General features: G+C 41.6%; 2 protein-coding genes and 1 long non-coding RNA gene across 3 annotated transcripts; all 3 read right to left on the bottom strand.

The window, feature by feature from the left end:
• Nucleotides 1–832: 832 nt before the first annotated feature.
• On the bottom strand, nt 833–1586 carry LOC111643250 (uncharacterized). Its single transcript, XM_023390723.2, has 5 exons — nt 1529–1586; nt 1387–1450; nt 1247–1320; nt 1071–1179; nt 833–1002 (listed from the first exon to the last, which is right to left on the bottom strand). The coding sequence occupies exons 1-5, from the start codon at nt 1568–1570 to the stop codon at nt 923–925; spliced, it is 369 nt and encodes a 122-aa protein (XP_023246491.2). The 5' UTR covers nt 1571–1586; the 3' UTR covers nt 833–922.
• Nucleotides 1587–2195: 609 nt separating this feature from the next.
• On the bottom strand, nt 2196–2972 carry LOC149374226 (uncharacterized). Its single transcript, XR_016293182.1, has 3 exons — nt 2870–2972; nt 2704–2736; nt 2196–2591 (listed from the first exon to the last, which is right to left on the bottom strand). It is a non-coding gene; the product is annotated as an uncharacterized LOC149374226 (long non-coding RNA).
• Nucleotides 2973–19010: 16038 nt separating this feature from the next.
• On the bottom strand, nt 19011–20007 carry LOC106639173 (uncharacterized). The gene is made up of 5 exons (XM_014352641.3): nt 19897–20007; nt 19744–19819; nt 19566–19648; nt 19377–19491; nt 19011–19300 (listed from the first exon to the last, which is right to left on the bottom strand). Exons 1-5 carry the CDS (start codon nt 20002–20004, stop codon nt 19218–19220), a joined length of 465 nt encoding a protein of 154 aa, XP_014208127.2. The 5' UTR covers nt 20005–20007; the 3' UTR covers nt 19011–19217.
• Between the last annotated feature and the right edge of the window lie 5545 nt (nt 20008–25552).

The raw sequence follows: 25552 nt of genomic DNA, 5'->3' as shown, positions 1-25552 counted from the left end.
AATACTTTCAAAAGCTATACTTGCTGCCTTGTTTTTGACTCAGATGTCATGCAAAAACTGTTTATCACAAATAAAAATATATTTTTGAAAAACTGTTCGTAACACAGTAAGCAAAGCGTATATCTTAAAATGCAAATAATATTAATAAATTTTGTTTGTACTTACTGTGTTTTTCTCGAGATACCTGACGAATTTTTTCTACTAATGTTCACAACGATTTAAATACGACTTGAACACGATTTTTCTACAACATTAAGGAATTGATTATGCATAGTAAAAGTAGAAGCGTCGATTGTGATCACGAAAATGTTATAGCTTGTAACGTTTGGCTAAATTTTTATGTAAAGTGATTCCACGAATCCATACAATATTTTTTACGATATATGTGTCAAATATTAGTATTTCCCAAGTACATACATATTTTTAATAATCCACGCAACTTAGCCGGGTAGTTCCCATACTTGGATAATAGACTTGGCTAGTACACGTGCATGGCTAGAGTCGGTAACTACCTGTAGAAAGTAACGATTGAATGCTTATATGTATATGAAATGATTATCAAAAGTGTTGAAAAATTTATTGGTAACATCAATAAACTAGTGTAAATATAAAAATATAATTAAAATTTAAACAAATAGTACGGCTTCGCAGTGCCTTATATCATCCTACTACAAATTTCAATTTATTTTCCAGTTGATATGTCTACATAATTTAATTATACCATCTATTGTTTAACTACGTTTCTCGCATTCACTAAGCTGTAACAAACTTGAAAAAATTTTTGTTTTTTATTTTTGTAACAAATTTTACACTCAAGATATATTGCACAATAAAACATAATTAAAGTCTGTGAAGAAAAACTAAATTATATATTTTAAATGTTAAACTAACAGTAAGGTTTAAAAAAATGTGAGGTATACTTCTATTGTTTTAGGGTTATTTTTTCTGAAATACACTTTTTCATTCTATTCACAACGTCACAGTCATCTATTTTTTTATTCGCTGTAAGATGATAAATATTTTATTTTGACAGAATATTAATTCAAATACACATATGAGTGTTACTCTACCTGCAGTAGCGCACAAATCTACGTAATCTTTCAAAGTTGACAAGCTTCCACTGAATTCCTTTTTCAAAATGTTAAACTGAGAATTTACATCGATTTTTCCATTTTTGAGCTGCAAACATGATTATATTAGATCAACGGTTTCATCGAGTCAAACAAATAAATAATGCTTAACTCACTATTCCTCTCTTTTTAAACAGACAGGTATCAAAACATTTGAGTTTAGGGTCATTCATATTTACTTCAGATTTATCTGAAAACATCTTTACTCAAATATTTGTATCATTTTAACGTGAATTAAATATATTCATGGATGTACCTTTTGCTATACCACTTTCTAAAAGGCATTGTTCGAAATAGTTTTGAGCATGGCAGCAGTAATACTTAAAAATAATACAACTCTATACATATTTTTTTTAACACTATCTACAATGCATTTTTTAATCCACACTTTTACTCACTGATAAAATAATCATGCAATAGATGAACGCTTGAGTCTTCATGATAATGAACTTCTCGACTAAGCTATAGTTTTTTTGACACTGAGAAGGTAACGCTATTTGAAACACAGTTACGTAAAAGTTCCACTGCATTATTTCATTTGCCCTTGTATTATTGCATGAACAAGCGAAACAAGTACTGCGTGAGTTAAATGTGTATCACTATTCCTAAAGCATGACGGAAGTTTGTCATTTATAACTACACATTACTAAAAGTTGGGCGTTTTTATATATTCAACAAACTCTAACCATTTATTTGTTAAATATTTAATTATATTTAAAAAAGGCGTGTAGAATTCTAAAAATGTTTGTGTTTGGTTATTAATACCTTGAACTTGTCAATGTTTCAAAAGCTTGAAGTAACTATTTTACTTTTGTTAATCCAAACTGGATTCAATTTTATCATGTTACGTATTTTTCACTAAAAGGCTTGTGTTTTATGGAAAAAAACGTATGCGTACCTTAACCATACAAGCGATGATCAGTTTCGTTTCTGGTGTTAATACCTAATGTAGTTTAAATTTTTGTAAAATTATACGAGTTACTTGGGGTTTATGTCTTATAGAAGGAAATTAAAAGACACACGGATCAAATTCAAGTTTAAAAAAATTTGTAAGCCTTTATTGATACAAAAACAATTGTGTATGCTATGTAACAGTGTACTATGTTTTGTAGTGATTTTAAATACATAATACGTTATAGTTTCATAACAATAATGTCGTGTATTTTTCAATGAACTACTTGGATAATTTTAGAGTTTTCTGTAGTTTAACTAAAGAATTTATATTGTTTTTAAAATTACTTCAGTACGTATAGTATAGCCCAGTACTTAATCTTCAACAGTTTCGTTCTCGAAAAGTTTTGTTGATTTTTCAAAACTTGGTGTTAAATCCTTCACTTTGAACGTAGAATTCGTACTCTCATCCCGAGACAATTTGTCAACGGCATAGAAATCATTGTACAGCTCTTCTAACGCGTTATTAAAATTTTCATCAGATGAGTCCGTGACTTGAATGCTATTTGACTTAAAGTAAAAAAAAAAAAGCCATTAAAATTAACAGAATTGTTGAAAAAGCTGCTAAACTTATTTGAAAAAAAAAAAAAAAAAAAAATTGTTATTAAGTTGTCAAAATTACCTGGTTTTCTGTTGACTCTTGGATTGGGTGTGCCTGCAAGTATATGATGAAAGTAATGGTGTAATTAGTATCAAATATTCTTCATTCACAATGTAGCTTACTATCCACAACAAAATATTTAAACTATAGTTTAAGTAAAAAGCTAAATTTATAATTTTTCAATTACCAAAGTGACTGCCAAACTCAAAAGAACGACGAGAAACATTCTAGTGAACATCTTGAAATGTATTCCACTTACGGTCTGACGGAGACTAAAGTAATACTTAAAATGTGACGATAGCCTTTTACTAGTCAAGTATAATTGGGGGTCTTCTTTTATACTTTTATGATTAATCTACAAAAGTTGCCTGAATATCTAAGATAAAGTTATCATCTAAAATAATGATTTGTCATCTTTTTGTAGTGTATTTATCATTAGTTAGAAGTAACTAATATATATTCTTATCACATTCATATCGTTAACACTTTAATGAAGTAAAAAAAAAGTCATTAGAATTTCAGCCACAGCTTAATAACTCTCGACAAAATTCACAACTCTTTTGTTCAGGAAATAAGAAAAACGCAGCGAAAAATGATTATTTTTGATTGTTTTTACCAAGGTACGAGCCTATGGGTAAATATGTATATATAATTATATACATTTACTAATAAAGGAACTCTATCATTCAATAAAATAAATTTCACGAAAAATAATTTATGGGATATAAAAAATTATTTATGGGGTGTAAAAGTAACTTTTCGCAAACAGTAAAATTCGTCAAAAAATCCAGTGCTACAATAGGATACATCGTAAATTTTGTTCTTTATCAGATAAAAGCTAGTATTTATGACCAAACTGAGAGATATTTACCGTTGAAGTATTGTGTTTTTCTATGTTACATTTTATTATTGGCATATAATATGGTAGTAAAAGATGTGACATGACAAATACGTAAATAATACATATTTGATACCGTAAATATCAAGTGGATTTTAAATGTGGACTTGACGTTCATTTTTTTGTATCTTTGTCTTTGAAACAATCCCGCTCTTGGTTGACCAACGACTGTTAATAGATTCTCCTGAATTTTAAACTTGACATGCAGATCCAATTTTCATTTTAACACTTACAGTTTTTTTAATTCAATTACTTATAAATATGGATATGTTTTGCAGATAAAAATAATATGATCTGAAGATATAAGTTTGAACTTATTTGTCTTAATCTTTAAAATAATCTTCTAAATTTTTAACAAAATCCGGGCTATCACTGCATACAATTTTTTATTAAAAAATAATTTTAGTCATCGTTTAAAACTTGCTGCTACGTGCAAAGTAAAAAAGATTAATTTTATCTAAACCGGTTTTTCCGAATTTTTTTAGCTGCAATAATAAATCACACTAATGATTTAAATGAATTTCAATTACCAAAATTAATTAATTCAATGGTAATTGATTGTCTCATTACACTTAAATGTTCATTTGTCAGAGCATCCGAGTAATTGTTCGGACATCGGACATTGTTATTAACTGTCAGTGAAAAGAAGCAAAACTAAGCAGAACAAAGTACTGACAAGCCCAAAAAATCATCCACAGACCGTTGACAGGACTTGTCAACATGATTTGATTCCCATATGCATGTGCCTATTGTTTAAAATACAGGAGGAGCTACATGGTATACTGGAAAATAAAAGTTCAAGGTACTTTATGAACATTACTGCCGATTTGAGAGAGGGTCTACTCCAATCTCAGTAGGGGAGGGGGGGGGCGTCAGAAAAAATTTAATTGATATTGGGCACATTGACTCTAACGAAAACTAGCTCTCAATATTAATTAAATTGGCAATTATAACTGTAATCTGTCAAGTTTTAATGCTTTATCTTCGTGCTTGGTGTGTCTAAATACATGTGGGTTCGTGTAATGAAACAGTCCACAAAATTAAACGCACTTGTCACGAAAAGATATGAAAATTTGTTGGTATTATCGTTAGATTCGTTGTTTTTCAATAAACTTTATTTCTCATGTTTCTAATAAAAAATCATGCAATTGTTTATTACAAGTCGTGAGTTATTCTTGCAATCAAAGGTGAAGAAATCACGAAAGAATTTCAAACGACTTTGAACATAACATATTTCGTTTTAAAGCAGTGCGTGACGTCAAATAGAATTTTTTTTTTCAACGAAAAAATTGCCAAGTAATTGTACCTTGCAGTACAAAGTACATTGGGTTATAACAATAAGGTGTTGATTTCCCATTGACATTGGTATTAAAATAGCACAGCCTTACAACTTGCAAATTCGGATCTCGGTAAAAGAGATATTAAAATCAACTTGGAGTTCATTAAATTGAATTTCATATTTTTTTAGTAATAAAAAGACTTTATCAATTTTGTAAATTTCAATCACTTTTTCAATAGTGTTTTCAACAAGTTACTAGTAACTTCTTGCTTTTGTTCATTTATTCCAATAAATTGTTTAGGGTACTGAATTTTTGAAACTATAATTATTCGTCTCAAACTTGACGAATCGAATGAAATAAAATTTTTTTTAACGAACTTTAAATACGTTTCATACGTCCTGCTTTGAGCTTGAAACTTTAAACTTATAAACTCAACGATACAATGTCCATCAGTTGCATCACAATGTGCCTTACAAATAAAGATTACACAATTTTTATCAGATGATCAAACAACGGATTGAAAGCACCGCCTTAATCATTGTCAACTTTCACGTAAGCCCAGTAAGTCGTGCAAAGGTCACACACAACTGTGCAATCGAAATTCGTAATATATCTCATCGAGCGGTATCTCGCGTTGAATAAAGCTCGCCTCACTGAATATACGCACACCCAGACAGCCATAACTAAACCCTAACACCATTAATATCAGCATTTCCGATAACAGCTTACAAAAGCCTTGCCGGCGCAAAGCCCCAGCTCTATCCCTCAAAAGACCTCCTTGGACCCCTACAAGAAATTCCTGTAAGACAGCATCGCCAGATCCCACGTACATGCATACATGCGCACATATACCTACGATCCCTAACGAAATTTACAAGTCAAGGAGGAGGCAAGAGGCCATTCCTCGTCTCATCTCTTTCTATCCTCGAACGACTGCGGGAGAAGGCAATCCTAACGAGATGCGCGAACTTTGCCTCCAGGATCCTCCCCTAGGACTCCCCCTCCCCCCCCTACTATCCTCTTACTCTTTAACTCTTCGGCGACCTTTGGCTTCGTGTGATACACGCGAGAGGATTTTGCACGAAACGCCGCGTCTCTTTGACGCTTTAGTGTTTACTTTGGCGAGTTTTTTTCATAAATAGTCATCATTTTTGGAATTTGGGAGATTAGCCGAGCTGAAAAAGGGACGGGGGTCCATTGGCCTGGTGTGACTTTAGTGTGTTCGAGGAGACGATCAACTCGGATATTGGCTGTCTGACCTCTTTTTCAATCATCGAACTTTTCGGTGATCGTTCAATAGCCCGCATGGATTCGCAAGTGTGTAAATAGTTGGAAAAAGAATTTTTTTTTTTTTTTTCATTTTGATAACATTAATCAAACAAAAAGTCACGTGAGACTCACATGACTAACATTTCGCCTTAATTTATTCAGGTCGTCTTTTTGTTTGACTTTACGTGGTTTTTGTAAGATTTTTCATATGAAAAAAATATCGTACAAGCTTGGAAAAAGAAACTTTTTCTTGCTGGTCAACGTTTTAAGATTTATTTGTTTAGCAATATCACGAAATGTTTTGCACGTGTACATTGTATTTTATACTTTGTGTTGGCTATTTGTAAATACTTTATTTTATAGTTAAATATATGTTAATAGTGTCTCGGTCGACCAAACAAGTTTACAGTCGTACGTGTTACAATTAAAAAAAAAAAAAACTGATAAGATTACTTTTCGTTTTTTACTGTAGTTTTTTTCCAATAGATCGTCCTCTGCTGTAATTTATTTTTTCACTTAAAAAATTTTATTCCCTTTTCTAGATTAGTTTTACATTTTTGTTTCGATTGTCCACAATTTCCCACCAAAAAAAAGTAAATATAAACCAAAAATTCTTCAACCACTTGCTCATGGCTGTACAATTGCTCGTACACGTAATCATTTACTATCTCGTTGTCTAAATGTATACTGTGCGAAAACATGCTCCAATGTCACTACCAGATTCTTTGTAAAAACGTCGTTGTGCACTTTGGGTAGGGGGGGACAACAGAAGCGCTTCATGTAAAAAAAAAAAAAAGAAAAAAAAAAGATCGAGGATAAACGAAAAAGAGTCGGATGGACTGATGGATTGGCCAGACGATTCCTCGTCACACACACCCACGTGGCAATATTATTCTTTGCGGTGGCGCGTGTAAATGTCGTCGTCGTAACTGCAGGTATATGCCATGGTCCGATGAGGAAACGATTGGCCGTGTATCCTTTTCTCCTCCTGAACGTGACATGCACTGTCGATACCACGAGTTGTTTTATTTTTTGCCCTCCGAACGGAGTAAACCGTCCCAAATCAGGCGTGGAGTGCCCAACGGGCCATTTTCCGCTCGCACACTCCAATTTCCATCCCAGTAAGTTGATTTCTGTTTGTCCATTAGTTACACCCCCCCTCCTCCCTTCACATAACCCGCAGCTTCCGATGGCCCGGCAAGTTTGAAGCTCCACGAGCGCGTTGTCCGATATTCAAATTAGCCGCGCAGCGGATCAAAGCGGCCGGTACAATGGACGAAATCACATTTAGCTCGCCCCCTCGTTCCGTGTAGGGTATACGACAAAGGCGGAATCCGTATAATTAATGCAGGCCCCCTTTTTATCAGAAAATCGCGAGCGGCCGAAAGAGATTTCCAGCTGCCTTGGCTAACTTCGTTCCGATAACTCAATCGCAGCTCCGCGGGCTAAAGGGGCGCTGGGACGCGGGCCATGTAAAAGCTCGATTTGGGCGTGGCGAGGAGAATAAAGGAAGAAGCTTTTACGCCTGGCGGTTCCGGCGACGGAGCTCGTGTGTCTCCGAGGGGGGGGGTTTTCCTCCTGCGGTTGGCCATTTGGGGTGGATTTTAGCTGATCGATCGTGAAATCGCCGAGATTACGGCCTTTTTTCATTTTTCTCCTCGTGATTGAATGCGCACTTTTTTTTTTTTTAATGCCTAAATGATTGCTAAAATATGTCGCAAAACGCATTTTACGGAACCAAAGTGAATTTGGAGATAAGATAATATGCTTTTGTCAGAACAACGCGTTTGGCGCAGAGGCAGTGGTTTCGTCAAATTTTTTAATGAAACGTCGTTTGCAACACTTTAATTGGAAGATTCATTAAAGTGCGCTGAACGCGATATCGTTACAACAACTTCCGCGGGACAAAGAAACGCGACGTTCCGAATGAAAAACTTCCAGCTCAAGGGGCTCTGAAGAAATCTTTGTTTCATCACGATCGGGAGATTGACATTTTTTCTGTTGTCTTACAACCGAAATATCAACCCTCAGTATTCAAAAGTAATAAATACAGTACCTCACCAATATAGACGCGAGTCTTTAACAGCAGCGCCTCCCAATGTGCAACCCAAAACACAAGCCTCTACGCTCGGCAGCATACGATTAGCGACTCAACACCCCAAAGCTTCTCCCTTAAAGAACTTGGGGTCCCACAAGCATTTGAACTCTCAACTGTGCCTCCGGAGACCATCGGTTAAAACAAAAGACGCCAAATGAACAACCAACACCATCGGCGTCAGCCAATCAACTTTCTTCCTCGCCCTCCTCTTCAGCCAAAAACTCGAGCTCTTTGGGTAGACATGGACGTAATTATACATAGAAGCGAGATGACATTCCCAGCGAGTTTCCGAGCTCCATAACTACAGCTAATAAAGTGGTGGGTGCCGTAAACGGCCAAGCACAGGGAAAGAGGACCGCGGTCGTAATTTTCACCAAACTCCCAGAACACGTACATATACGTGGCACCAGAGGGGAGGTTGGGGGGGTGGGTGATAATTTTGCAGTCCAAACGATTACGGCTGACCGTAAAATTACCAGCGGCAAGGAGACACCGTAAAAGCGAGCCGTCAGGAAGAGTCGCATCCCGAAGGAAAATTACGGATGGGCCGACGAATTGGTGTAACGAGTCACGTGGCATTAAACTAGCGTTGGATTTATTCATCCATCCGTCACCCACCCGATGTATATAAACTTCAACTCCCCCTGAATGGCCTCCCACCCGGACAAAAGAGTTTAATGTCCCACGGATGATATTGCAATAAACAAGTTTGCCGGCTATCATTTGCTCGCAAATTTAGCGGCAAACGCGCGAAAGCTCGTAAACGCGTCGCCCGTGGCTTTCACCCCTTGCGTGTACATGTGCAGCGAGAAAAAGAGGGCCACTCTTTCCCTTGGACTCGAAACTATGGAAGAGAGAGGGAGCAGGGACTAATCGTCCATCTTGCGTGAGTTTTGGCGGCGCAATTGCCGGGTCGTAATATCGTTGCCGAGTAATATAACGCGAGCGTTTACGAGCGAATTGCGGTTCGAGACGTACAGTATATTTATATACATGTATATAGCTGGTTATACTGTTGCTAGTGGTGGCCAACGAGTGCACATGTAACGAGAGTTTCGGTGGCTTATGGGCCAATTTTTGTGTATACTTATGGCTTTCTTCTTTTTCGGTGACATTAAATGGCACGTACACGGGTAAACACACGAAATTGTTGCTTTTGGCAACATATGGTGTATTTCACACTGATTCATTGATGGGTTTATAATTTTCGACACCCTCCTCATGTGATGTCGGGAGAAATAAATTAAATACATACACATGTATGGAGAGGCACAATAATGCTTGAAAAGTAATCCCCGGAAGGTCCACTGCCTCTCTTGCAGCCAAACGATAAAATAGTGTCTCCGCAGGAGCCGGTTGCAGGTATCGCTCGGAAGCTTTACGCACACCTCGCGAATACGCGAACCAAAGTCCAGAAGCTGGAATTAAGGGAGCGACACGTAGGTAGATAAGGGCGTTGGAGCCCTGCCAAGGAGACAAGCCAATCTCGGGTCGCCTGATTGATTCTCATTGCGCTGTCTCTTCATAAAGCCCAGGGATTGCGAGGGTCACTTTTTTTTTTTCCTCCTCTTCCTCCGTCGTTCGGGGCAACAGCAAAAGTCACTTGGCCCCTGCACCGCATTTGCATTTAGCCCCCGGACCCGATGTTCTTTTTGCTCCGGTCCCCAAAGATGTAGTTCTGCAAGAGAGACGAGGTTGTTTGGAATTGCAAAGTTTTGTTTCTTCATTTCGCGGCTCGTTGTGAATTTCATTTCGTCGCGTCGCGGCTGACTGATTTGCCTCAAGAATCGGACGCGTTACGTTTATCGGACGAGCTAAATTTCGATGGAAGAAGAAGAGAGTAATAAAAATCATAGGCTTCCATTAGTAATCTCGAAAAGCTTGCCAACATCGCGGAACGGGGCGTAACATCGTCACGGGTAGACACGACTTGCGATCCCCGTCGATAAATCAAGCGGGAGTGCCTAAAACAGGTCTCGGTCCTTCCCTTCCGAAACGCGAAGATGTTACAAAAAAAAAAAAAAAAAAGAAAAAAGAAACAGGGTGTCAGGGAGGAAAGTGTCCGCCAAGTCCAATTAAGCTGAAATCAGGGGGCAAGAGGGAGGAGAAGGACCCTCGGAAGGCTGCACGAAGATCGTGCCGAAAGTGCCTCGGAGCCATTTAGGCTTCGACGTACTCCCTCTCGAGCTTTATTTTAAGGCGCTTTGCTCTCTCGCCTCCGATGTGTATGTCGCGGGTGTACTTTGTCACGTCGAAGGCTTTTTAAGACCGGCTGGGAGTTTTGGGGCATAATTTTATCGGTAATCAAAATACCAAAGTTTTACGGAAGGGAGTGGCGCGTCAGAGACGATGATTTCCTCGAGTTTGGAGCGCAGCGTGTTAATGAGCAGTTATTAGAATTGGATTCGAGGGAGTCGGGTGGTTTTTGCACACGATGAGAATACAGTTTACTTTGAATCATGGATGAATCGATCGAACGAATTTCGTGCTTTTTCACAGCTTTTTGTTCGTTTCAAATTTTATTTAAATTCATTTGTTCAAACTATTTTACGTACTTTGGCACGACAAAATCATTGCACTTTAACCAATTATTGGTGTAAAAATGTCTTTAAATTGTCACGAATAACTTTTAATGAGTATCCTTTGAGTTTTGCTAAATTAAACACCGATCGAATAAGTAATTGGCAATAATGATTATAATATATTCGATCAAGTAAACTGGACTACAAATGTCTGTTTTTTAAAATTCTTTTGAACGTATAATTACTTCAATTGTAATAATCAAACTTGTATATGTTACAGGTACGTAGGAGAAACCCGCTCTCCAGCATCCATAGGTGGTAATTACATACTTGTTTTATCGCAATACAACCAATCATCCGAAAATAAAATTACTATTACTAGCCAATAACCTAGACATTCACACTTGGCATTCAATTGCATCAATTACTCGAATACCAACACACACACACACACACACATTTAGCGGTAAACAACACCCAGGGAAATGAGAAAACCCGCGAGGGGGGAAACCCTTGGCGTATATTTCAAAAGAGAAATGTACCTACAAAGAGAATCAAAGGAACAAACGAAAACACCTCGGCGGCATGTACTTATAAAAAAGCCAGGGCACGTTTCGCATTAGTCATAAACCAGGACCTCCCCTTCTCCTTGCAAACAACATTATCGGAGCATAAGGCGAAATGGATCACACGCAGGGGGGAGGAGGGGGCACTATGGGGCACAGAAAGCTGTTTTCTCTCCTCCTCCTTCTCCCGCGTGATTGGTGAATCAATTTGTCCTCTAATCTCGTTTCGTGGGCGTGAAAAATGAGAGACGATTCGTTTCACACTCTGCCGCAGTTCCGTTAAATCGACGTATGCGCAAGGTTTTCATTGCAGTGGAAAAAAAAAAGAAAACATGTTCCGAGTAGGCAATTTTGGGACGACGGAGGGGATGAAACAAGTTATTCATCATAGACGTTTGCAGCTAAAATATAGCCGGGTCAACTGAATGTAAACTCGAGATGTGCCGATTGTCGTCCACAGCTGGGGACAGATCCTCAATCAGCACTTCCTTCCCTTCGAAGAGTCCAGCCAACCCCACCTCGCGAGAAGCCACGAAAAATACTCGAGCTCGAGCAGTGTAAAAAAAACAATCGGCTGCAACCCTATACGCACTCGTGTCCGCGCGTACATGATAAACCACCGCACGGCGATCAGCCGCGCCTAAAAAATTTACGCCTCCCCCCCCCCCTTGGGGACGAGCACGGGTGCAGTGGGACGTGAAGCCCAGATAACCCCGGGATGCGGAGAAAAAAGAGTCCTCCGCCGAAAAGGAGCAGACTTTTATATATAGACTCAGCCGCGAGAGCATGGAGCGTTATTCTGTCTCGACTGTAACGCGTCGTGGGTGTAGGGTGCGCGGGAGGAGCGATGAAATAGGTTCAGAAGGGGGTGGGGGGCATGTAAGACAGGAGGAGGCTGAGAGATGGAGAGCCGGCGTGTGCGTGAAGGATCAGCGAGGAGGAGCGGGAAGATACATTTCGTCGACACGTGCGTGTTTCGCGTGAATTATTCGCACGCGCAGCCCTGCAGGGAGACCAAAAAGAAGACTCGAGTGTAGGAGTGGGGGGGGGGAAGAATCGAGGAGCGAAATTATTCATAGAGGCGTTGACAAGAGTCGGTGTAGGTGTTCAGCGGGGGACCGAAGGATGCGGATGATGCAAGTGGTTGTACGCGTGTTATATATGTATGTATATATATACCAAGGGAGAGAAGAGTTGAGTTTCGAGGTGCTCGATTAATCAAGGCTGGCATTGAGTCGGGAGGAAAGAGAGTCGCGGATTAATCTCGCGGGGCGAGCTTTCGGAGGATACGCTTTTGTGAGTAGGTATACGCGCGAATCAGGGGCTACATTGTTCCCGAGATAAGAAGTTTCTATGGATTGTGCGGGTATAGGCGTAAAGCTTCGCGGGGACGTATTGTTTCTAGGAGAGGAGATTTTCATGGCTTGTGCCTCGAACGCGATCAAAACGGGGTAGGGCAAAGACTACTGCGCTTACGTTGATGTGCTGATTGCAAAAAGTAAAAGTTGACTACATGTATGGTTACAGATACGGATAGAGATTCGATGAGTATGATATTTTTTAAAACGCAACTGTCCACAGCCACCTGTAGACTAATTAAAAAAAAAAAAAAAAAACTGCATTTGCTTAACGACTTGTCATTAAGCTAGCTCGAAGTCATTTTACTTAGTTTTCACGTAACACGATAAGATAAAGATAACAAGCTTGTAAGTATATATTTATCTGCGTTACGTAACTGACGGTGGCACACATAGATTAAATAATGTATATCTTAAAATGTTAATTGCAGTGACCTTCCCTCGATTATAAAAACATTACGGTTTATTGAATGGTAATGCCTGAATGGATGCTATTTGTACCCCGAGCTTACCCATACCTTTGATCAAACCGCGTATCTTGGAAATAGCGTCTTTAACGAATAATTTACGCTTGGACTTGATTATTTGTACGTAGCTTCCTTGGTCCAGAACATTCAACACCAGCTTCCCTATTCGTCTCGTTTTTTTAGATTAAAAAAATAATCGTCCTCGTAGGGGCTTTCATTAAAGCGTATGTTTACAAATGGCCCCGAAAAATCGCAAACGACCCACCAAACTTTCCCCCCCCCCCGCGTTTCTTTGTTTGCATATTCAAATGGAGCGCCTAGGCGGTGTATACATAAAACCCGAGTGCGCGCACAATAAAAAAAAAAAAAAAAAAAAAAAAAAAAAAAAAAAAGAAATAGGGACGTTGCGTCGCGGCAGCGTCTCGTTAAAAAAGTCCCATCGGCGCACAATCGCAGCTCGTTATACGCGGGAAGGACGAAAGCTCCAGGGTCGCATTGTTGCCCCGGAAGGAGCGCTCCGTCCAAAGGAGGAAAGCGCAAGTTTACCCCCCCCCCTCGTCTGCTTATTTCCCGAAGAAAGCGCGTATACTCGGGCCAAGAAGTATAAGGAGGAAATAATCGTAGCGGGGCGCGCCGGTGGCAAGCTAGGAATCAATTTCACGTGAATAATGAAGCCAAACCTCCGAAGAATCATCCCTTCGGCCGAGCACAAGTGTCGAGTCGAAGGAGAAGGGGATGTACGAGAAGCGCGGACAGAGCCGATCCCCAACGGCGCAATCAAACTGTCGCTGCTGTACTCTCGAGGAAGGAGTGGCAAAAAGCCCTGGGGGGGTGGGCTTCTCTCTCGCTCGCTTGCCCCCGGAAAAACAGTGCGCCCTCCCTCCCTATGGTTACTTTTTAATTAAAAGTTTAACCGTTTTCCGCGCGTGCTCTGGACACGCTTCGGGGGACCGCCCGTGAAATGAACTCCCAGCCAAGAGACCACCCTCACCCCCGAAAACTTTGGAAATTCCCATTTGCATTCGGCCGAGACTCAAAGGCCCTTTGTACACACACTCTTGCTTTTACTCGCTGGACGGACTCCTCCATCTCTTTAACTCGGTTGCCGGACTCCAAGTTCGACCGGCCGTTGAATCGGGAATTGCAAATGTGATATTCCTCTCCCCAGCCTTTGTCACCCCGAGCCGGATGGAGGAAAAGTTCTTCGGGGGATCATTTTTCGGAAAGAGTTGACTTTCGACCCAGCAAGTAAGTCGGGGCTGCTTTTGCGGTCCGCTAACGACGCAACGGAGGCACGAGACTCCTCACGTTTGAATGGAAGGAAGAAAAAATCTCGGAAACTCTTATTGAAACCCGAAAACATCCTTCACGTTTCTTTTCCTGCGAGAGAAAAAAAAAAAAAAAAAAAGGTAAACCGCGTGCCTAAGCGTGTACGGGGCACACCGAGTCAGCCACTCAAGCTGCTCATTAGAGCGCGCAGCCCCCCCGATCGTTCTCGTTAAGCCGATCGGGTCCGTGAGACGCTGAAAGGCTCCATCGCGTGCGTAGCTTCCATTTATAGCCACCGGTGGATACGTCCCCCTCCCCCCTCTCACGAGAAGCGACTCGGAGAATACGCAACGGTGATGGTTGTACATTGGTATCGAGCCCTCGGGACGCCGGTGTACTGTATAGCCGCCGCTAGTTACCGCGGGCCTCTCCTGCTAATTAAATTATTCCGAAAACGCTAGTGATGCTGCCGGGTGGGTGTACACTGCTGATGCCACTCTCTTCTCCCGTCTACGGAATTACCGCTGTGTTGTAGTTATACGTGCGTCGGTGTTTCGGCCGGTATATCAAGTGGGAGGTACATGCATGGAGGATTGTACTTCAAGTGCTTCGAGGATCCCCTTTTCTTTTTTGTTCCGAGGCATTGGGCTCTGGGTATCATTGTTTGCCATTCCTCTCTATACACTTATTTCATCCGATTATTGATAATCGAGGGTTGCCTTATTCACCCGTTCTACATCGGGAAACAAAAAAGGTAATAATCCATACCGTATTTCTCAATTGCTGGGGGAGCTAGATCATCGGAGCAATAGCCATATTAGCCCCTTTGCCTAAATAGGAAGAGTTGCTAGTCCATTAAACACGCCCCGTTTAAAATTGTACACTCGGGTATAGGTTGTCGTCGTTAAAGACGAAAAGTCAAATTTCCAGCTGAGCCGTAAAAACGCGTTTACCATATTATTCCCATGAACGTGTATAGTCTATGAAACGTGTATATATATAATATGTACTTTCACAAAGACACGCGAGTAAAGGCTCGTAAAGCGGATCTGGAGAGTAACAAACAGTACTGTGTGCAGTTAAGTAGCTGCAGACACGCTTATCTCCCTGTTTCTCTAGCTGTAAGCGTAATTTCGTCTGGCTTATCGGGAGGCCCCCGGCAAACGTCAAATTCCGCAGTTTAGGTAAATTAGCCCCATTTCGCTGTACGAGCGCTGCCTGCCTGCAGACCCGAGACTGTTCCACCTCACCCGGCCTCTATTGTTCCTGGCGCTAAACGCGGAAGCATTGCAGCATGATACGGAGCAAAAAATTTAATCATCGCTGCCCTGCACCGTACGATAAATAACTCGAGGTGGACGTTTTCAATGGTCCTCCGTGCCAATCATCCAGGGGGGTTTGTACACAAAGGCAGCCGAGGATGATCCGTCAAAAAGATTCACTGCCAAACAACTATACAACCGTAATAGGATAGTGGAGGATGCGTTACGCGTGTAACCCTTTTTCGCCCACGAAATTAATTTTGTGCCATTTCCCCCAACATCCAGCGTAACTATATACATCAGGGTACAGCTACATGCATTTTTCTCCAGTGATTTTGTACTGCGTGCTCGTGGACTAAATAAAAAGGGCGATGGGGAAAATAGAGGCTCCCCCGAGCGGGGGGTGCATCCAAATGAGGCGCAGGTTTGCAAAAAAAAACAGGGGGGTAGAGTTTTAATTTTCAACCCTGTATTGGATTTTTCCTCTCGGTCTCGCGTTTTGTACATTCATCGGCCTCTGGATAAAACACATCAATCGCGAACATGGTAATCAGGGGAAATGAAAAAAAAGGACCGCTCTCTCTGGAGGCTGGAAGGCAACCGCTAGTGGAAGGGAAGAACAAAGTTAGCCAAGTCTCCTTTAGACACGTTTAACGCTCGTACTCCGTGCGGCGCAACTCTTCTCGGGCAATTACCATCGACTCAGGCCCGCAGAACGAAACGAACTTCTCTGGGCTCCGGCTGGCGAATTAAACCGGGAGGGCAACAAGCCCCGAGCAAACAAGATATCCGAGCTTTGTTGAGCACCAGCGACGCGATCGCATTGCATGTATATATATACATGCCAACGTAGCATCTCCCGAGACTCGGCTCAATCTTCACCGATGAGGCTGCACGACGGCATTATTTGCCTCTTAATCTATGGGGGTACGTCGGGTAAGGTACAAGTGACGTATGTATGTATAATATATATTTTACGCGTGTGTAAGTGCGTATACGTGCGAAAGCACGCGAGCTCGCGTGATTGGCGCCCCTCTATATCCCGACTTGCGGCACATGCGCTTACGCGTTACAAAATTGATGAGATTTCGTGATGCTGGTACTTGTACTTGGCGGTTGTGGAAGTTTATAAGTGTTTTCCTTAAGCGAGAGACTAAGTACACCTGATGCACGCACGAGGCCAATATCCAAAGTTTTTCCATTTTTTTTCCCCTATCCTTTTGGCTGTGAGTTGCAGAAATGTTCGAGAATTACTGTACAATGTACGATATGGGTCTATCGGGCTTTTACGATACTGCGCGGTGGGCATCAAGTATATGGTACTACAAAAGTTAGCACTGTATATATTATGTGTCGCAGTTTATATACGAAACGATACTTGAAATAACCATGTGTACCAGAGTTACAGGGTACAAACTTTTTCACAGGTGTTGATTGAATTTCACCCAATTACAGTAATATCATGATTTGTAATCAGAAGCTATACTCTAACACGTCTTTTGCGTCAATACTCAAAGGTCCTCCTTTATGGACCCCAAATGGATAGAACTGGGTGCCCTTTATGCCCCTTGAAAAACATACCACGGTAGGTGTGCTTCATTTGAACGGATCTCACCGTAATCCCACAAATGACGGATGACAGTGGAAATATAAATACTTATGGTTCGTTGCTAATTTCCATCTCGTCAGACGTGAAAAAAAAAAAAAAAAAAAAATCAATCTCTTTATCACGCTCTGCGCACCTTATTGAAAACGTAACAACAACAACAACGACACAAAACTCTTTGAGCCTTTGAAAGCCCACTCGATAGCACCCCTACACGGTGAAATTTCATCTTTCGCATTTTTCTACCTTTCAAAGCCCCCCCCCCCCTCTCTATACATAGCTTTCGAATCGCGCACCCCGGCGTTTGTAAATTTTAATCCCTCCCTCCAGTGCGAAGCTTCAAAGTCTAGCTCCCTTTTTTTTCCACCCACGCGCAAAAAGAAAGGGGTAAAATTGAAAAAAAAAAACTTTGCCGAATAACGAAGCAAAAGCGCAAAAGACACGCACGCCCTATGCCACGGACGTGTACACACGCGTTTCCAGATGCCACTGCGACGCACACGTATTACATCAGGTATATCTGGAAATAATAGAAAAAGAAAACAGTATGTCCCTCTCGTAGCCACAGCAGCGGTGGTTAATACCTCTCTCTCTCTCTCTGTGGGCAGTAGCCCTCCGGGGGCGAGAATGTAAGCTCAGCTGCCGCGGGGGGTGGCTAAAGGTCGCCTCAACCTACAGAGCATAGATCCCCATATGCAAACACACACACGCGCGCGCGACCAAGGGCGTACGCGAAATTAACATTGTTCGGATTCCATTGCGCGCTTTTCGTATAAATCACGCGCGCCGGAGCTCTATGTGGACAGTATATATGTACACGGTAGGATAGGCGGAGGGTTGGGTGGGGTGCGCGTGGCTTATTGGTTGACGTTGGGCACCCGCAAGGGCAGCTCTCTCCTGGTCCCAGTTTAATGGGAACTCTGTGGAAGAGAGAGAGAGAGAGAGAGAGAGTTAAGCTTAGAATTGGAAACCTGTATGTATGGGCGAGGTGTATGAATGTGATATGGATGGGTGCAAGAGTAGGGGGGACTAATTGCGAGAAATCGGAGAGAGAGGGATGATTTGTCGCGCCCGCGAGAGGAGGATTAAGGGCTTTTGATTTTCATTTCGGAAGGACAACACACACACTCCCTTTTTTCTCTCCTTCTGTCCTCCCTTTTTTTTTTTCTAACCGAACTGCGAATGGAGATTCTCGGATGAAGCGTTGCTTACTCCATCACCTCGGTCTGATTGGTATTTGAATATTTTTTTGCACTTGAGCTACGCGAGTTTTGTGCGAATCCGACAAATTATTGCACTCGCGTTAAAACTGCTTACATCGATTTCCATCACTGATGGATGGCGTTTCTTTCATTGGAAGTCGATATCAAAAATCGGTTAGTCGCGAGGGACATAATTATCGTAATGTACAAGGTAAACCCTCGCTTAAACCTCTTTGCGGAGCAATTATTGTCAAATGCTCCATACACCCACCGACAATCGAGCGCAGGGGTGGTTAAGCCCCACCCCCGCCCCTGCTCCTGTGAACTGCGCATCGAAATCACGCGATAATAACAGATGGAGCGGACCAACGTACGGGGAAATATTTGTTTTCATTAAATCTGCATCGCGCGTACACGAGGGAGGATCAACGCGGATGGGGGAGGTTCAAGGAGATGGGCACCTCCATTTTGAGAGATGATGGATAAACAAGTCGAGTAATATATTTATATGCTGCAGGTTGTACACGTGTGTTACTAGGATTATTACTTTATTGGCCTTTTACATAACCGGTGCATACGGGCGTACGCGGATACACATAATTAGCCATCGTCGGAGAGTACCACCAGGTAAGTATAAGTTATAAGCGGCGTGTAATTGGGTGTGTACATATATGTATATGTAGAGGTGTGGGCGCGAGGTGCCGTTGATGTTGGTATACATGCTTGCTCCGTTGCTTCTTAGCTGGTGCTCAGATGCTCGTCCATGCATATGGAGAACTTGCGGGCCAGTTGGCACTCGGGCAGGTCCTCCTCTTCGTCGACTGGAAACAAACGCATGAGCCTTGGATTAGTGCTTCTTTTCGATAATCGATTGTTAAAAAAATGTATAGGGTATACCTTCATCGTAACAGTCTTCCACGGCTTCCTTGACCTCGTCGAAGTTGTATATGGTGTCCTTGTGCTTCTCCAGTACCTCGTAGAGGTTCTCCTCGTGCAATTTCCCATCAATCATCTACCGGATCGTCAAGTGGTTAACTTTAAAAGCGTACAAAAAGGAAAAACACGCGCAATCGGTATAATACTCACAACTCCGAGCTTCTTCAGGACACAGGCGTTCAGGCAGCCCAACTTCTCGTCGTCCTTGGTCAACAGCACGTTCCTGATTTGCTCTGAAACATATGCAGGGGAAAGCTTGAATGTTTTCTTTTTTTCACCACGCCTCGGTTGTACATGTACAGAAGGCAAAAAAAAAAAAAAAGAATACCAGTGTCCATGCCCATCTCGTGGCCGCACTCCAGCATTTCGTCCATAAAGTGCAGGTCCATGGATTTAGCGACGCTCTGCGGGGTAAAATCGTGAAGTGGGATGGAATATCATTACTCGTGACCAAGAATAATAGAAAAATAGTCGTACATACCAAGTAAACAAAAACGAGGAGGATGGCAAAGGCGTGCTTCATCTTGTGGAGTGTCCTGGGAGGTTGAGCACTGTCGTCCACTTGTTTAGCAAAAGCCGAACTGACCATGTGGATTTTCGCACGGCAATTTATATGCACGCGAATCGGTTGTCTACACCCGAGCTCTGAAAGCACGTGGACCGGATGTGGCGGCTAATTGGCCGCGAGTGGGGGGCTTATCTGATTTTTACGTAAGCCGGCTTTGCCCCCCGCCGCTCTTCTCGCGCGTCAATCGGCGAAAATCGCGAAAATATCGTTCCATCCTTTCGGTGTTTTGATTTTTTTAGAGCTTCCTGCTGCCTTTTTTTTTCTTCTTCTCTTTTTTATTGAGACACGCAAACGCGAGATGATCCGACGACCAACGAAATTAAAGCAGTTTTTCGAAGCGACGAATGACGCAAACTCCACGATCGTGTGGTTAATGGTCCTTATTAGTTTATAGTTCGTTGGTTCCTCCGAAATTAAAATCCATCCGATGCGTCACCTGCACTGCTACGTAACTGCAATTACAGACAATTAAGTCGATAAAGACACTTTTGCGCGTATCTTTGCGCAGCGGATTGTTGATAATTTTTAAGGACACTTCATCAAGTGTCAAACAAATGGTACGAAGAAAGACATATCCATGTCAATAATGCTAATTTCTTCTGAAACTTTGGTTATATGGATCACTTTAATGAAAAAAAAAAAAAAAACCTCTTTTCGCGAAGGACGGTGCTGTCAATTGAGACGGAGGAAAAAAAATCAACCACGCGAGCCGCCAATAAAACGTTCAGGCGATAATACCACGGGTTGCACAATCCATCCTTCCTCGGGTCCATAAAAAAGGCCAATACCACATATTTGATTCATCCATCGTGGGAGTGGAAGAAAAAAAAAAAAAAAAAAAAAAAAAAGCACCCAATCTCGAGTTAATGTAAAATCATCAAACACGCTTCCGCGTGTATAACTTCTGTTACAAGAGCTAATAAAATTAAGCGCGGCCATAAACGACAAAGGCAACAGGGATAAGTTAGCCGAGCGAGCCACGTTCCTCCCGGCAATTTCGGCGAACACGAGGCTCGATTTCTCCGGCGGGACCCCCCCATTTTTTTCGTCATCCCTCAAGCCTCGGACCTCGCCTCCTTCCGGCCGTGCAGGATAGGTGCCCCTCGTCCAGTCTGTTTCCTTTCAGGAGCGGGAGGAAGGAAAGCGCGTACGCATTAAATTGGATAGGGCCCTAGACAAATGATATAGGGACAAATGGCGATTTTCCTCAGCCGTATATACACTTGCTCTCCCATCGCCACCGCCCCCCTCGTTCTTTTTTTTTTTTTTTTTTTTTTTTTTCATCCCCCGGACTTACTCCTCGTTCTGGTGATTTCTCATAATGTCGCTTATTTTTCTCCATTTGTCCGGCCCTGCTGCGGGAGACGGGAGCCGTAATGGAAAAAAGACGTGCGCTTTTTCGAAAGCCATCGTATATGTATATGTATACGGGAGCTTTGATACCTTTGTGTGGTGGCTTTGGCGGACACGAGGCTCAGGGTGTAGTTGCTTGGAATGGCTCGTAGATCAACTTGTGCAAATATTTCCCTCGAAACCATACGACTAACCATAAAATCATCGGTCAACAAAAAACTCCCCTTTCAGCGATATGCTCCTTGGCGTTGCTTCGGCCCAAAAAATCTAAAGTACGACTCGCGTCTCTCTCATTCCGCACCGAAAAATGCCTTCGACAAAAGGACTGGCTCTTCCAATTTTTTCCAATACAAAACGGAAGCACATAAATACCCATTCCGCCATGCTCGAGCTCACCACCTCTCGGTACCCATAGGTACGATTTCCAAAGGTAAGGGGGATGAAAAATGGCCGGGCTGAAAATTTCGAGCATTCCTCGGCTACGCAATATCGAAGGGGGCCACCATCGTGATTTTTCGGCCGCACATTCTTATACCCTCCTCCAACTTTCGGGGAGAAATGAATCTTACCGCTCGAGGGCTCGAACGCGCGCTTCGCTGAGAAAAGGGACACCGGTGTGTTTTCGGGGGTGCATTACTTATGTAACGCTCGAACTACGAGTGGAGCAGCGATTTTTTCTTTTTCTTTTTTTTTTTTTTCGGCTCGTTTGGCCATTCGTGCCCTCCCCGCGTGTATACATATACACACGGTCAAGCGAATTTTCACCAAGAGAGTAAGCACCGCCGAAGGGGGTGTTTATGGGGCGTGAAAAATCACTTCTTTTCCAAACGACTTCCGAGGCGAGAAATCTCATTGAAAAAGAGGGGCCATTCGTGTTGGTGCCCAACATACGCTAGGGATCGGCCAAAATGAAAATTCTCTCTCTCTCTCTCTCTCTCTGCCAACTAAGTGTTTTACGGTATACACAAACATCACTAGTGAATGTTAAACGGAGGGGGGGGGGTTTGATTAATTCCATTCTATTAGGCAAAATTAATATTTGACCCAGCGGCTCCGTTATCTCTCTCTCCCTCCAGCGGAGCGTGGTGTACCTGCAAAGGCGGGCAACTAATACGCCCGTGTATACGCGGCGTGTAAACAAGGGGACTCGTCTCCCCTCCGGACGGTCTCGTCGGCGAAATACAAAACAACCCTTGAATTTGCCGTAAACGCAATATCCACCGGCATCTCGTAAGGACTCCCCCTCCCGCCATCGTCTCATTTCCTTTTCCTACTGGTAATGTATACACATCATCTAAGCACCTCGAGTATTTATGTAACAACCATAAAACCCACAAGGACTGCCGACGCGGCAGCAATTGAAAATCCGGCCGCTTATGAAACGGAACAAGAAAAAGAAAAAAAAAAAAAAAAAAGGAGCGAGCGCTCGTTGTTGAGACAAGAGACGCACTCGCGCAAGGATGAGCCTTTTGGTGTGGAAGAAGAAGAAGCGTAAGCGCGAGGGCGCATATTTATTTAAGGGCGTCTATCTTGCGTGGGGTCCTCTCTGCCTCCTGCAGGTAATCCGGAAAATTTATATCCTTATGAAGTCCTCCTTCCCTCGACCTTCTCTCTCTTTCTCTCGTTTTTTTTTTTTTTTTTTTTTTTTTCCACGCGTGAAAATTCACTCCGACACCTGCGACGTCGACTTCGTCGTACTACATGCTCTTCCTCCGTGTAACTTTGGCCCCCCTGCACCTGAGCAATGATAGCGGTGATCCTTTTTCTCTCTTTTATTTATCGCCCTCCAGCTCCTGCTCTTTCCTTGCGTATTTATTCGCACGTGAGGTAACATCTATAGTCCTTGCCGCCTCTTCCCGCTCTTTTTTTTTTCTCTGGGCTAGTATCTTGTAGGAGTTGAGGCGAGGAGGAGGAAGCTTGGGTAGAGTTGGCTGCTGGCTGGCTCGATTAAATTTTCAGTAGCTTAAGAGCCGCCGGCCGTGCGGGATTGATGGAGAGCCAAGGGCCACGGGGATGCTCTTTCGTGGATTGCTTGCTCCGCGCGTTCATGTAGAGCGATTTACTGAAACTATCTTTTTTTTTCTTTTTTTTTTTTTTTGCGGGTAATCGTGCAGGTGCCGTGATTATTTATTTATTTTTCAGTCATTTTGTTTCGGAGGCTTCATTGGTTTTTACATTCATTTTACTCGCTTCCTTATCCAGCTCAATTGTTTGTTTTTTAAATGTATTAATGAGCTTATTCGTTATTTTACTGATGCACAAGATGTATATATTTTTTTTTTTTAAGTGAACTTTAAAAAAAACAGAAATTTTATTTTATCGCAACTCATATTTGTCAAATTTCGTTACAATAAATAATTTCCACTAACCATTTTGCAAAATTATTTTTTCAAGTATATTGTAATAACAATGTTTTTTTTTTTTTTTTTTTTTTTTTTTTGTAAAATCGGTAAAACGTGGTTTTTAAGCTTATAAAAATATCATGTAATCATGTAATCCAAAGTTACTATTGACATTTTACAAAAAAATTTCAGAGGATTGTGATCTAATCATTATAAAAATGTTCTTAATAACTGGAGTTAACTTTTATTTATTTATTTGTTTTATTTCATGATTGTAGTTGAATTATCTTTCTCATTTATTTATTATCCTTGTATATACGAACTATTTTTTTTTTTTTTTTTTTTTTTTTAATTACAAAAACTAAGTGTTTTTGTTGTATCCATAAATTTAAAGTGTACGTATGAATAGTTTGGATTTCATACCATTAAACCAAACCTCAGTGAGGGTTGTTATTTAATCATGGATTATTTAAAAAATAATTTAAAATGTTACACAAGGGTTTTGAATTTCCACACAAGGTTCAGTGATTATTATAAGTTCATATGTGCACTTTCAGGAAACAAAGTTCAATCATAGGTAAATAATCACCTGATTAATTTAGTTTAATGACCCTTCATTTTCAACATAAAATTTATCATACCCGTTGGCCGACGTACTCTATCAATTTCCAATTATTTTACACACGCAAGATCCACCCTATAGCCCCGCACCTCGCAAAATCCACACGATCCGACGATGAAAAAAAAACCTATCATCGTCATAGCTCCACCTAAAAAAAAAAGGGAAAAAACTTTCCCTCGTGCACCCCATGGACCATCGAACAAACTTATCTCAGCGAAGAGAAAAAGGAGAAGCGCACAGGTGCAAAGTCCCCTCGCACTTGCACTTTGTGGACAAAAAAAAAAAAAAAAGACTGCCGCCATTGCGGTTGTTGCACGCACGAGAATCAAGAGTAAAAAGCATCAGCAGCGGAAAGTAGTTTGGGAAGGAGAGAAGAAGGTTTATTGCTGCGGGAAAAGCCACGGGAGTCGCTTTACGATGAGTTTAAGAAAAACGCGTGGTATACTCCGGTATGCGGATTATACACTGCTATTCTTCGGGTAAGAAATGTTTTGTTACACTTTGGTAGTGATACTTTAGACTACAGGAAAAAAACCAAGGGTTTTGCAAACGTAAGCATCGAGGGGTAGCATCGAATGTATGCGTATGAATGTATGCATGAGTTCATCGATTGGCGAAGAAAAATGGGAAAAGAGGAGAGGAAAAGGCACAGGTGGTAAAAAGAAAATGCAGGGCACAAAGAGAGAAACGTAGCTGCCAAGTGTGTGCCGATTTTTTTTTCTTCTTTTCCATTCAACCGGAGGAGACAGCAGGGCTTAATATGTAACGCTGGAGAGCACGGAGTTGATTAAACTTGGAGTGCCACCCGTGTGCGGTGCAGATTCTCGAGATCGAATGTTCAAGTCCAAGAAGTTTTTTCAGTCAAGTATATGTACTTGAGAAGCAGAATCTGCTCGCATGCATTTTGTTTATTTTTTATTTTTTAGTTGCACTTCTTAATTTTATACCGTACAAAAAAACTTTCACTAGAAATTGATTTTATAAACATGGACAAAAAAAAATCAAGATGATTTACTGATAAACTACTTAGATTTGAGAAAGTGTAGTTTTATAAATCAACGTACTGTAGGTAAGTAAAAAAATGGAAAAGAAAAAACAACCCAGTAGAAGGATCTATAATCTTAAAATCAGCGAAGCTTGCAACACGTATTAATCACACGCGTGCAAACTCGCAAAAAGTGAAAAAAAGCGTGATGAATTAAAATATAGAGCGAACGCATGAAAGTTTCAGTAGCGCGTGATGAAAAAACTC

This window comes from Copidosoma floridanum, unplaced genomic scaffold, assembly GCF_036245765.1.
Source record: "Copidosoma floridanum isolate Cflo_tuat_1 unplaced genomic scaffold, Cflo_Japanese_pri ptg000021l, whole genome shotgun sequence".
In the NCBI taxonomy this organism is placed as follows: domain Eukaryota; kingdom Metazoa; phylum Arthropoda; class Insecta; order Hymenoptera; family Encyrtidae; genus Copidosoma; species Copidosoma floridanum.
This window is presented reverse-complemented; position numbering and strand designations above follow the sequence as displayed.

Coding starts and splice junctions, on each gene's coding strand:
- LOC111643250 (XM_023390723.2), bottom strand. CDS start 1,570: ATGAAGACTCAAGCGTTCATCTATTGCATGATTATTTTATCA. Junction 1,321..1,386: donor AGAAAGTGGTATAGCAAAAG/GTACATCCATGA, acceptor AGATGTTTTCAG/ATAAATCTGAAGTAAATATG. Junction 1,003..1,070: donor AGATTTGTGCGCTACTGCAG/GTAGAGTAACAC, acceptor ATCATCTTACAG/CGAATAAAAAAATAGATGAC.
- LOC106639173 (XM_014352641.3), bottom strand. CDS start 20,004: ATGGTCAGTTCGGCTTTTGCTAAACAAGTGGACGACAGTGCTCAACCT. Junction 19,820..19,896: donor TCCTCGTTTTTGTTTACTTG/GTATGTACGACT, acceptor TTTACCCCGCAG/AGCGTCGCTAAATCCATGGA. Junction 19,492..19,565: donor TCCTGAAGAAGCTCGGAGTT/GTGAGTATTATA, acceptor ACGATCCGGTAG/ATGATTGATGGGAAATTGCA.